Here is a 13,646-nt window from a genome sequence, read left to right on the forward strand (position 1 = left end):
ATTTTCAGATAGCAGTAGCCATAACCTGGAGAAACTTTCAGCTTTTACAGCCCATGGTTAATTTATTTGTACTGTCAAACAACATCACCGTTTAAAAACGTTACGGAAGAACATGATTTAATTTCAATACTGGAACAGTTTTATCATGAGTTTTATCTTTGCACAGTTTTGTTCACAACAGAGGGGAGATACATTTTTACCTCTGCTATTTGAGCCGAGTTAAGCTGATAAGAGCCAACAAATGTTTTTGGAAAATTACGTTAAGAGAATTTTTGAGCTCAACGAATCCTGTATATACTTTCCTCAACGATTCAAAGTCAAGAAATAATTTTTGGTTGATGAAAGTAGAGGTCGAAATTCATATGCTTCATTGTGTCTCATAAAATGAACTCATGTAAACTGGAAACACCTTTTTTCCATTTAAACGTGATGTTTGTCTTATCCTTGCTGCTTAAGCCATGGTCTATGTAGACTACACAAACTCCTTTTTTCAAAGCATTTGCCTCCTTTTTCTACCTTGGCAAACGAGTATAAATAATGAATATAAAATTTTCTTCCGAGACCTTAATAAGGATCGCTAAGACATCAGTCATGCTTCTTGGCCTCAGAGGGATGTTAAAGAATATGGTTGTGGTAGGGTTGATAACTCTTTGATCTTCCACCCTTTTACACTCCCCCCTCCCCTCTGAAGTGAGTCTTAAGAACCAGTAGGTAGCTTGTGATTGTAAGATGAGGCACTCCTAACAGTCTCAAATTACATCATTAAAATATGCGACATAGAGGCCTGAAAGTGACAGAAACTCACTGCATTAAGTCTCCTTGCGTTTATAAAAGGAAATAATATGCCCAAAAAGTCCTTAGTATGATAAGTGATCTCGGGAGTCGAGGTTTGTGCGCTGAACATTATTCGATTTTTACTAAACGTGTATTTTTGACTTCCAAGCTGTGTCTAGGTCCCTCAAATTTCTTTTTATGAGGATTTTCAAAATGTTTGTAGGCCTTTGAGCATACGCCTCTTTCAGTTCACTATCAACTGCAAATTTGAAATTAAAAAAAAAATCATCTAAGAAAAAAGACAGTTTTGCAAGGATAAATAAATAAGCTTCAAATAATTTGAATTTGTTTCATCAACCCAGGAGTTTTCATTACTCAGATGCGGAAGCATGTACTAATGTTTCACTAGAGTTGGAGATTTCTTCATTCCTCTTAAATCTTACGTTCTACAATTTTTATCCATTTTCACTATTTTTTTTTGATAGATAATACTTGAATTTAAGTCCAAAGCGCTGTTTTTTCTCAAACTTTCAAGGCTTCGAAACGAGGAATAGAGAATTTTTACCTGTGTATTATTTAGAGAGGAGGTGTTCTGAAGTTTATTGCCATCAAAGCCATTTAATTATCCAATCTAGAACTGCCACATAAACTGCGTTCAAGAATGACATTTAAAAAAGTATTTCTGCCTTTTATGCAGAGGTTTCTTATTCTTCTTCCTCTCTTTTTTCTCGTAGGTAACATATTTATTTTCCTACCAAAGCTTCTGACACACCTAAACTGAAATTATGTATCCACCTAGGTAAAAATGAAAGATTACCAAAGTCAAATTATGTGATTATATTAATTTGTCAAATTAAAGTTAGAATATAAAATCTAATCTTTAGTAAATTATAGTTAGGAGGCAAATAACTAAACGAAAGTATATCAATTACACTGATAAAATGATTAAACTGATTATCTTTGTCCAAATGTACCAACATTTTGGATTACTGCAAGCAGTTATTTGAAAGCTAATACATCCGAATATAATGCTTGCAAAATTACTTAAGTACCTTCAGATGTTGATTAAGGATTGGGCACTATGAAACTTTAAACCATTGATAAATATCTGGATGACTAATGTGATTGTTTTTATATTTTTCAGGGTCCTGACCACGAGGCCTCTGTCTCAAAAATGACTATGGGTCATAGATTCAATCATCTTATGTTCCTTTTATGGTGCTAATAATTATTTAAATTTTTTCCAGCCACTCCTCATCTTCTCATCTTACTTTCTGTGTACCTCTTTCCTCTCTAACAAGTACAATTTTTTCTATTTTTCAGCAAACCACATTCTTCGGATCATACACGCTCTTAATTTAAAATTGCAGACCAGCTCAGACTCTGAAAATAATGAAAAGCGCAGTATAGGAACGGAGTTTTTAGGGAAACGGTCTTGGAAACCTCGCAACATTGGCTTAGAGGAAACACTTGCAATCTAAAAAATGAACTGTGAGTATTTAAAGAGTTAAGCATTGAGCATTTAGCATGAGTCTTAGGATCCTCCTCTTAATTTTTTTTAGATATTCTTGAGGCTCAAAAAACTTTTACTCAAAAACTTACAGCCTCCTGCCTCTAAAGAGACTAAATTCACTATTAAGTTAATGTTCTTCTTTTGTACCTCGTGAAGAAATCAATTCAAAGCAAATCAGAGAAATCAGTTGCTGCTGAATTTCCTCAGCTTTCTAAAGAGCTAAAGTATTTGAAAAGCGGCCGATTATTTGCGGAAAAAAGGAACTGAGTTTTTCCGGTTGCAGTGAATAGGAAAAGTAGGAGCATTGTTTCTGTTTAAAAACTAACTAAAGCTCTCAAAGGTGGTCACACACTTCAATCAGTCACAAATTGCAAGTATTATATTCTGTTTGTCTGATTTCTATTCTTTCGTGCATCCGTCCCCCCAAAGATAGGTTTTGCTGTTGTGTTTCCAATTATCCAAACACAAAATTAAAGCCTGGAATAGTATAAAAAACGAGTTTTTTTGACCGTTATGACTGTTTTTAGACTAAATTATGAAATTGTGGAACGTTTAATTAAAATGTAAAATGATTAGGCAAAGAAAAATTGAATCATTGCAGTAGAGTTGGGCAGTTTTTGAGGCAAGTTATTTCATTTTAAAACATCACGAAAGACAATTTTCTCTTCCTGCAATTAAAAAATTTATTTGATAATGTGAATGATTGAAAATGTGATCTACAATAAAAAAAGTTTTGAATAAATCTAAGATTTCAATAAGTAGCATATCCATTTCATTTTAATTTCTGCCTACTTCTTTCAGGTTGCTAAAATAGGAGAACACCCAGGACACTTATTCTACCTCTTCAACTTTTCCAAAAGATCAATATCATTTCCAGAGAATATCAGCTAAGAAATAATTGCGGAGATGCAGTACCAGATTATGTTTCACTATCTCCATTCCCAGTAATCAACATTTATTTCACAAACGTTATCATTTTCTATTGGCTCCGATAGGAGGATCTTAAAATAAATAGTTAAATAAATAAATGATATCAAATTGTGTTGAATTTTTTAAAAATCATAGAGAAAAACCAACAGCAAAACGTGAATGATTGTCTACCCGTATTTTCTCATTTGAATCTATGGTAAAGAATCGATTCTTAAGGTGTTAAAAGCGAACCTTCCTCATAGGTTCAAATGGCGGATCAATTGATTCATCGTAATACAAGCCACACCGATGAAAAAAACCAACACACTTGATCAAGAGCCTTGGTTTCAGCGAATGAGACAAACTGTTTCAAAGTATGGGCTTATTGAGAGAAATAACAACATATTTTGCGCTGTTTCATAAAATTATATTTACTCTGAAAAATGAGAGCAAATTAAAGATTTCTGCAAATAACTCAAGGAAGTATAATTTGCAAAGTTTCCTCTACTTCCTGATATTTTTATACAAGATCATCAAATAGACAACTAAATAAGTATAATTTCAAATAACAAAGAAAATATATAAGTTTTAAATAAAACGAAAAATAAAAAGGGCAAAATTTTTTTTAGAAATGAGTTTGGGTAATCAAACATTGGAACTATTTATACTCATATGATTTGCTCCAATTAACAATGGTAGTGTCCGTAGTGGTTGATTTTATTATTCAATGGATCAGTTGTGCCGCAGTCACAGAATCATATTTTGATGGTTTAAGCTAATAGATGAGCAAAAATGATGGGATCTGTTCAAATGCTAAGTTTCTAAACCTAATACTGACGGAGACATGACTTATTAAAAGCATGATGTATGACATCATCAACTGCGGCAGTGTATACCATGGTTTCTTCCACCTTTTTGTCATCGGTGTTTTACGTCGAACAACCGGAGCAAAAGTGCGTATCACTGATTGATGAAACCACGGTGGAAGAAACCACTTTTGCAGCGAATGATATCATACACCGTATTTTTTGATGAGGGATATCTTCAGTTACATTGCATATAGAAAATTTGTGTTTGAAGAGGTATTAATATTTTCCCCTGCTCTTTAAGCCTATTCAATGTATGATTCTGTGACTGGCGCAACTGACCCATTTTTACAGACAAGTCATTTTAACGAATATCTCAAGGAAACAATTATTCAGGTCCTCTGAAAATATCTTCGTAGCTTTAAGAGGCTTTGTAATAAATAAAGTGTGTCAAAAAAGTTTTGAGTATGGTAACAAAGCTGAATTTGGAGGTCAAAAATGAAGATAAGAGAATTTCAATATTGCTAAAAGAATTTGGATAAAAAATCTCTTGTCTTCATTCAATACTGTATCACCACTTTTTTTAGAGCCTGATATGTATTGACTAAATACATTCATTGGATAAGCATTTTTAGCGACAAGTTCAGTTTAAACCATACTCACTTTTGTACACACACGCACACACTGACTGGCTTTCTTTTTAAAAAGCCATAAAACAATAAAAACAGCACCTTACCATACATCGAATTGAACCAGTAATTTTTTAATTGAAAAAGGCTACACTCAAATAAAAAAAATACAAAATAAAATAAAACATAATAATTGTAGAGTAAATATTTACAGTCAATCTTTGTATTTATAGAAGTGTATGTTCTTTTGGAGGTCAATTGAGAATTGAGTAATGATTGATTTTGATAAAATGGGTCAGTTGCGCAGAATTGTATTTGGATGATTTACACTGGTAGACTAGCAAAAAATGATAAGATCTGTTCTAGCGTCAAGTTTCAACGTCCAGTATTAATGGAGATATTGCTAATCAAAAACACGGCACATGACATCATTCACCGCGGTAGTGCATACCCTGGTTTCTTTCACTTTAATTTTGTCAATCAGTTTATACAAATTTGCACTGGTTGCTGGACGTAAAACACGGATAAAACCAAGGTGGAAGAAATCACTGTACGCACCACTGTGGTGGATTATGTCATACACCATGGGTTTTTCCATGGGCAATATCTCCATTAATATTAGATGTAGAAATTTAGCTTCGGACAGATCACAATGACTTTTGCTGATCTGTGTGCTTAATCCATCAAAACTTGATTCTGCGACTACCACAACGGACCTATTTTCTTTGATTCTCTTTCTACCTGGTTCATTTAAGATCCATTCTTAAAAATGTCAGCACTTATAACAGTTGAAAAATTAATGGTGCGATTCATAATACTATTTCTGTCACTCGAAGAGTGCAATTGATTTTCTTAATTATTTTAGCCAAAACATTAGTTACAGCTGCTTTTGATTTCATGAGTATGATGACTTACAGTAATGATGTAATAGATCATTCGAATTATGAAAGGTCCAATACTATTATTTACAAAACCCAATTATAGGAAACGATGTGTCAATAAAATACTTGCTCCTAGATGAGATAAAAGAATCTTGTTATGTGCAACAAAATATTTTTGGGACAAAGTAGAAAATGCAACTGATGAGAGCTTCATTTTCAGGATTTACTTAATAACGCCTGAGCAAAGATTTTTTTTCTCTAACGTTTAGTCATTTATTATTTATTAACTAGTCTAATAGGAAAAAGGCCATTCTTTCATTCCTCGTATAAAATTTTCAGTGATCAGAACAGGAGCGAGGAGCTGATGGTTACACTAAAATGATAGCAAATAAAACAACTCAAGTTAGGCATAGGATAAAGAACACATGCCCCTCAGAGTTTATGAATACATGACAATATGGTCATATGATGATAAGATCGTCACTATGACTAAATAAAAAAAAAAATCACAATCTTTTCTCTTACGCAGAGCTTTTGCTTAGACGACAGTGCTTTGCTTTCAGCAAAGTATACAGTTATATTACAAAATAGCTTCTCATAACTTCTTACAAGCACTTTCAGCCAAAGAAACATGAGTTTATCCTTGCACTCCATTTGTTTGTTTGAATTCTGAGCATTTGTAAAATCTGTCCCAAAAATATCAAAGGCAGCGATGCTATGACATCCTTTTGTTAATCAGTCACAGAAAAAAAAGAAACGAATCACATAACGTATACTTTTATAACAAAAAATAAGCATCAAAAAGGGTCAGAAAACTGATGATTAGAGCCTCTTTGTCGGAGGCATTGAACTATTCATTAGAAAACCTTAAAAATACATACTTATTTACAATTAATAACAAGTTTGAACAATGAATGTCGACTATTAAACTAGTATTGTTGCTAGAACAATGTGGCAATCAATTAGCTATCACAAAACTTTTTTTATCAGCTTCGATACCACATAAACATGAATCACAGCCTCAACTCGGAGATGAGTCATTTTATCGTTCATGCAATATCTTTGATCTACCCTCGGTCAACGTATATAAACAAAAACAAAAACAAGGTTTTCCTTTCACATCTTCTGATCAAAAACTTCAACATCTCACTAACATGATTTCTAAAAACTTATTTAAGACTCTTGAGATGATACAAACTTGCAATACCTTCATACTCTTGATCTAGTGAAAAATGTTTAATATCCTAGTCTAGATATCATTGGCTAAGGGATGATACCACCTATCTGCAAACTAACGATTTACAGTATGAAGAAGAAACTTCTCCATTTTTGTAATTTTCAGGTTAGATTTGCGATTTTTTTTGTACAATAGAGCGTCTATAAAACTAAAACGTCAGCTTGCGTCTTTCATACAGTAGAATGCAGCAAAGTTGCTGTCACATTTTCACCAAAATTGTCAGTTAGGTGGTGTTATTCCTTAACCCTCGATATTGCATCTGCTGTTACATGAGAAAACACTAACAACTAAATTTCTCTATACAAATTGTGCATGAATGAACAGTTACATGCAACAGAAAATGATCCATCAATAAGCCTAGAAAAAGCTAGATAAAATACCTACTGCCATCCGAGGGAAAAAGGTCATACCTTTATAGTATACTATCTAATTTTTTCTCTGATAAAATGTTGACTGCCAAAACTGTGGTGGACATTGATTTATTAAATTTTCAGAATGACGTTCAGACGGCAAAATATAGGCATGATATGAAGAATTTTTCTACCTTGGAAAGGCCTATAATGGTGTTTAGAAGAAAACATTTTAGGTTTCAGATGGAGCAAATTTACCAATTTTCATGCGCTAGTTTTCAGTGTTATTCACACATATTTTTTTCCCCTATTCAAAATCATCCATTCGATTTTGATATAATAAGCAGGATCATAAGGCATAATAACTATATATTCATTAAGTCTGTTCAAACAATGACATTTACTGCGGTTATGGAATAGCACCATGTGACCAATAAAGGAGTTTCATAGAAACACAGAAAGATATCTAATTTGAAAAATCTAATTTTATTTTTTATTCCTCACGCTTGCATTGTATTAACTCATATCTACTAAACATTTTACCAATGAAAGTTTTCATTTCCCTTTTTCTTTTTTTTTTAGAAAAAAGAACTAAAAATTCGAATGCAAACATAATAAATGTGAGTGTCAAGAAGCGGTAGAGCCCCCCATCCCCTACTCCTGAAATCCAAACTTGAAGCAAAAACTTTTCATGGGAAATGTTTTGTTGTTGTTGCCACAACATTGGTTCATGCTTGAAAATGTTACGTCACTGATCACAAGTTTCATTTACATGGACCTAAAAATATAATCGATATTCTGAAATTAGACCATTTCCAGCATCTACATTCAAAAAACTCTTACAGTCCCTCTAAACTTTTACCAGGAAACATTTATACCTAAGAAGGACGAAATTTCATACCTCAGCTCTGAGAGCAGCCAAAAATTAAATTTTACCGAAACTTGACCGTGAAATGGGCGATTGTGAGTTCTTCAAATTTTTAAGTAGCGTTCAAGAGGTTTTAATTAAAAAGGAAGTTTTATTGTGCTGTAAGAGGAAAGCAACAAAATATAAGCATTTTTTTTGTGTGTGAAATTTCCCTGCAAAACCATTCTAACTCGCTTTATACTATATTACTGTCCTACCTTCGTACAGGAGAAAAGAACAGTACAGCAACTGATAAGACTTTAGAGCACAACATACATGATGAAGGAATATGAGATTTGAATGCGTTGATGTTGCGATGCTTTCAAAGACTCTCAGTTCTACTCATAGAATCATGGTGGCCGATGTAAGTTCGGTTAAAAAAGACGGAATAAACTAAATTTTTTCACAGTCCAACTATGACATAGTGTCAACCATATTTTAAACTTCTCCGTAGTGTTTTCAATGACTATTAAAAATTTTGTTTTATATTGAGAGTAATAGCAGGGCGATAAAACAATTGTTAAAAACCTGCAAGTGAGTAACATTGAGAGAGAAAGATGTACTCAAAATTTGTATAGCTCGAAGGTACTGACACTTGTTTGAATAAAATGAGACTATGCAGGAAATGTGTCTCGTGTTTAACTTAGAACATTCTCTGAAATACCAACAGAAAGGGGGAAAAAACTAGAGCCATAATTTCAATAATGAGTTGCAAAGCTCATGTTATTTTCATGACCAAGAAGAGGTCTCTTCTGATTGGCTGAGAACTTTCACCAATTCCAGCGATAGGCTGTGCCCAAAATTTTGTCATTCATTATAGATGGTAGATGGTTTTGTTTTTTTTTTTTTTTTAAACGTAGAAAAAATTAGAAAAATCGAAGTACAAAACTTTAAAAACCTATTCTTGAGGCTCATTTCAATAAATTAGTGGATAATGATAGTTAGCACTCCTATGGTCTTAATCGAGATATCCTTCTATGGAGATCCTCAAAAACATGGACAGTGGCAAGATGCACAACTATGTAGTTACTTCCTGAAAAATGTCCAATATTTTGAGAATTTCAGTATAGATATTTATTTTTCATTCCAGGTGAGAGCACGGGTGGCACTAAGTCTCCATTCATTTCTTTAAGAGAGTCCCAGGAGTTGATTTTTTAAGTTTTTCGAACTCTTCCTCATTAAGGTATTAACGTTCTTCCCAATGACAAGCTGAAAATTTTACGCCTGGTCAATGCTAGAATTGGAGAGAAAAAACATACACTTATCCACTCGTTTAAAACAATCAGTAATCAGTAGCAATCAGTCTTGAAAACCAAACTAACAATATGTTAAAAACCAACAACTTACATGGAGATCATGACTTTCAAAACACTCCAGACTTTGCCTCATAAGCAATATAATTACAGGGAACCACAGAAACTTGACTGCAGTCATTTTCATGGTGCAGGGTCCCTTTAACATGAGAATAGAGCGGACGGGAGAAGTTGTCATACAAACTGCGCGATCAATTTATTAGTGTTGTTGTTAAACGCTCCATTGATTAATGGCTTGTTCACAACAAACCGATCATAGAACTGGTTTTGATAATCTATATGATTGTGGTTTGTTGAAGAGAAAGGTAGAATTGTCCGTTTCTTTTCTGCTTCCCGTGCGTCATACTTGGCCTGAGGGAAAAAACAAGTGTGATAATTCGGAGTAATACAAGTTTTGAGATATTAACATGGAATGTAGAGCATTGCTTATGAGTTTGGTTACCTCAAATTTTCCTTTTTTCCCCTAAAAAAAGGCAAGGTTCACTCAATTTAAGTGAAAAACAAACAAGAGAAGGAAACAATATTGGTGCTGGGTTAGGCTTGTGTTATTATTTTAACAGTCTCAAATCCTGTTCCTTACCCTCAATGTTAAATACTTTAAAACATCAGAAGTACTCATACTTATCTCCTACACTTATTTCTACAATATTTCTTCCAAACAGCACATGATATTTAGGACAAATTATTTTCTTCCCCTTCCTCCTCTTCCTTTTTTCCTTCTCCGCTTTATTTTTGTCCTAGCCTTTCCATTTTGTCTTTTAGGTAACCCCCTCTTGACAGCTCCAGGTGCAACTGCTCTTCTATTTAGCTACAGGGTACCATGGCCTGCTGATTAAGACCCTTGAAGAGAAGAAATCCCGAAAATACTTCGTCAAAGCTTTGTTGCTTTATTATTCCGTTATCAAAAAAAGGTTAGAGATAAAATTCTTAAAGGTTAAAGAAATCACTCAAAAGTTTGAAAAAAAAAACATAAAATGAAGTATGCTTACCTTATTGTAAAGAAGAACCCCTAATATTGCAAGAGCCATGCCGAAAATATTGGTGCCCGTGACAGGGTTACCAAGAATGAGCAGTGACATGGCTATAATAAAAATTCGTTTGGAAGCACTAGCAACTGCGTAAGTTAGTGATGTGACCATTGACATTACGCTGAATGCCAAAATGTTCTGGAGCCAGCTTAGTACACCATCAGCAAAGAGTAACATGATGATGTGATAACCTTCTCCAGTTACCTTTTAACAAAAAAAGTACAGTCATTCACTTAAAAAGAATAAAAATCAATAAAATTTTACGGAAAGAAGAATTTTTGTCTTCCAAAAAGTAAACAGCTTTTTCTTATCATTGAAGCGGCCTAAGTATTTGATCAATCTGGCAAATGGAGTAGTTTGGATTTGTTGCAACACTCATGTATCAGTAAGAAAACCTAAAGGTTTTTTAGACATGACAAAAAAAAACTCAAAAGGGGGTTAATGGATATTTTCAAAAAATGGTTTAATATTTTAATATTCAATAGCCGTTGCAAAGCACAAAAGATTAAAATATACCAGAAAAAAAATCAAGAAAGAAAGTGCAACACAGGTACATACCAAGATCGAGTTTCGGAAAACTTCTCTGAAGTCAAAATAAAACCAAACAGGCGTGAAAAGAATAAGAGCGAGTCTTCCTAATATGTGTAATAACCTGAGATGATGGACACCTGTGTCATGTAAGACCTATAAAACAAAGAACAGGTACAAAATATTTAAAGAAGAGAAAAATGTAAAAGCTCTAAAATTAGAAAGATAAAATGATATAACTGAAGGACCACTGTTTTCAGAGGTGCAGAAAGTTTTTTGTCTTCACATATTATAAAGCTGCCTATACACTTCTGTCCACATTAGACTACTTTTGCCTAAGTTTCCCTTATTAGTATTTTTATTTTCTTTCTTTTCATTTATTACAAATAATACGTTCAATTTCAATCATTTCTTCAGTTCTACTTGTCACTAAGTACTTATATTTTTTTCTGTATGATTTAGATAAGCATTTATTTTGATTAATTATTAATTGATTAATATTTGTGCCCTGTGGTTCATATTATCTTGGGGACAAATATTCTCTAGTGTCAATTTTACTTATATTGTCCGCATAATTAAAATCGCATGTGTCTGCAGATAACCCGCACCTTTTCCTTTTTATGCTCGATTTTTATGCTCGAAAATCAAGGTGCGGGTTATCTGCGAAACTCACGGACATTGCATACCTATCAGGCGCTGTTTGACGATGCGAGCGAAACAGACCATTGTGGGCGCGTATGGGTAACATGGGAATTTTTTTTTTTTTACCTCTCAAAATCTTGGGTGTGGGTTATCTGCGGGTGTAAACGGTACTCAAAAAAAGTTTGATACATGATGAAACTGAGCCGTTTTCCACTTCACTCAAGATTTTAAAAAAATTAAATATTTCATGAAGCATTTTCTTACCTTTTTGGAATAGATATTTTGAAGAGTATGCTGAAGGGTGGCAGCCAATGCACACACAAGCCCCATCAAATCAAAGGAGAGCTCAGTGGCAGTAGCAATTGCGACACCTGTTATGATTGGTACCAAGGATAGATAAACCTATGAAAAATAAATAAAACAATTGTAAAGCCAGAGATTATAAAAAAAAATATACTTAATACTTCCACAGATAAGTAATTAAAATTCATATGGTTCGAAAAACAAAATAATACTGTATTCCAAATAATACTGTAAAAATTGTAAAAAACAAATAGATTAAGTACCTCTGAGACTTTTGAAATAGATACAATTTACAGTGAAATTGTATGCTTCAATTTGAAGTAGTAAACCTTTGCTTACTCAAACTCACTGTTCTAATCTCAGTATTTCGCCTTTGTGGCTTCCGCCACTAACATTAATACATTGGATGGTGTACCAATACAAAAGAAATTTTTGTAGGGAGTCTAATTTTATTTCTTCCAGCTTTTCTATATACATATATTCCCATCCTCTACTCCTCATTTAGGTACTGCAAGAGATACTTACTGGTAAAGTCTGTTTTTCTCCAAGAATGACTCTTGACAAAATGACGGAGAAGAGGGGCATTGTGGCTTTTACTGGAAAAAAATAGAAGAAAATCTTTTATGAAGAGTCGGTGACAAAGATAATCATTGGTGTCTGGGTTGAGTAAAAACTGGCTATTAAATTAAAAGCACATTTTATCATAGACAATATTTTAGCTACCCTTCTAAACAATGCATGTTGTTGTGATGGCAAACCAGGGGTGCAAAGACTTCCCTGCCAGGCAATCGACCTGATCATGTGCCGGTCTTGTGAAATTTGCAAAATCAGGAAAAACAGGCAATTCCTCAAGAAAAAGAAACAAAACAAGGGAAGCCCCATGCTAATTACGACATTTCAGCAACTCCGATGAGTCCGATTTTTTCGGTACCTCCCAAGTTTTTTTCTCTTTTTCTTGGTCTCTTGAGAGAAGCCATCATGAATTTTAATGGGAAAAGTTGATTGGATTTGGGAGAAGGCTTGGATCTTCCTTCATCCCTATGGCGAATTTGTAAAGAGGACAACTGTAGACAGTGAGTTACGACAGATTAATTGGATTCTAACATACAATGGCAGCCAATAGAGATTTAAAAAAACACCAAGTAGGCTTTAAATAAACTAATGCCTCTACATACAACAACACTGGAGACGTGCTGATAAGTAATTGTCATGAATTATACATAGTGCAATATGTTCTTCTAATAATGTACAATATGATCAATTATGTTGTGTAGCTGTCATCAGCAAATAGAGGATCTAGAGGACAAATTGACTTGAATATAAAGCAAAACCGACTTCTTCTTACTCACCCGTATGTGCATACGATACAGGAACTTTGAGGATGCTAACGTGTGTGAACACAGATGCAATGAATTTTCCTAGGGCTAGGGGTACGATTAATTTTAAGTAATACTTCCAGCTAATATCTACAAACTTTCTAACACCCCACATATTGAAAAATGGTCCAGAATAAGCTGTTATGGACAGCAGTTGGACCATGGTCATCGTCATCGGATATGGGAATTCATTGAGTAACATCTTGCCGACAACATTGTTGCTTGAGCTTACAAAATACCACAATAGACACAAGAAAAAAACTGTTAACACTTCTCGCGATACAACCCTATCAGCCATGCTGGCATCTGAAATTCAGAACCAGTATGAGCTGAGACTGAGAACTTCTGTCAAAACCGAATACTTCAATCCATGAGAGTAGTTGTCAAAATCCCACTGCTTAGATAACCTCAACTTTCTCACACAGTTGTCGGATGCACGTCATTCTTATG

At 33.8% G+C, this 13,646-nt stretch overlaps 1 protein-coding gene across 1 annotated transcript; it reads right to left on the reverse strand.

Moving 5' to 3' along the window:
• Positions 1 to 3,601: 3,601 nt before the first annotated feature.
• Positions 3,602 to 13,603, reverse strand: LOC109037110 (solute carrier family 35 member E1 homolog). Its single transcript, XM_019051612.2, has 6 exons — positions 13,170 to 13,603; positions 12,346 to 12,416; positions 11,782 to 11,919; positions 10,906 to 11,031; positions 10,309 to 10,551; positions 3,602 to 9,670 (listed from the first exon to the last, which is right to left on the reverse strand). The coding sequence occupies exons 1-6, from the start codon at positions 13,492 to 13,494 to the stop codon at positions 9,494 to 9,496; spliced, it is 1,080 nt and encodes a 359-aa protein (XP_018907157.1). The 5' UTR covers positions 13,495 to 13,603; the 3' UTR covers positions 3,602 to 9,493.
• Between the last annotated feature and the right edge of the window lie 43 nt (positions 13,604 to 13,646).

This window comes from Bemisia tabaci, chromosome 4 (genome assembly GCF_918797505.1).
Source record: "Bemisia tabaci chromosome 4, PGI_BMITA_v3".
Classification (NCBI taxonomy): Eukaryota; Metazoa; Arthropoda; class Insecta; order Hemiptera; family Aleyrodidae; genus Bemisia; species Bemisia tabaci.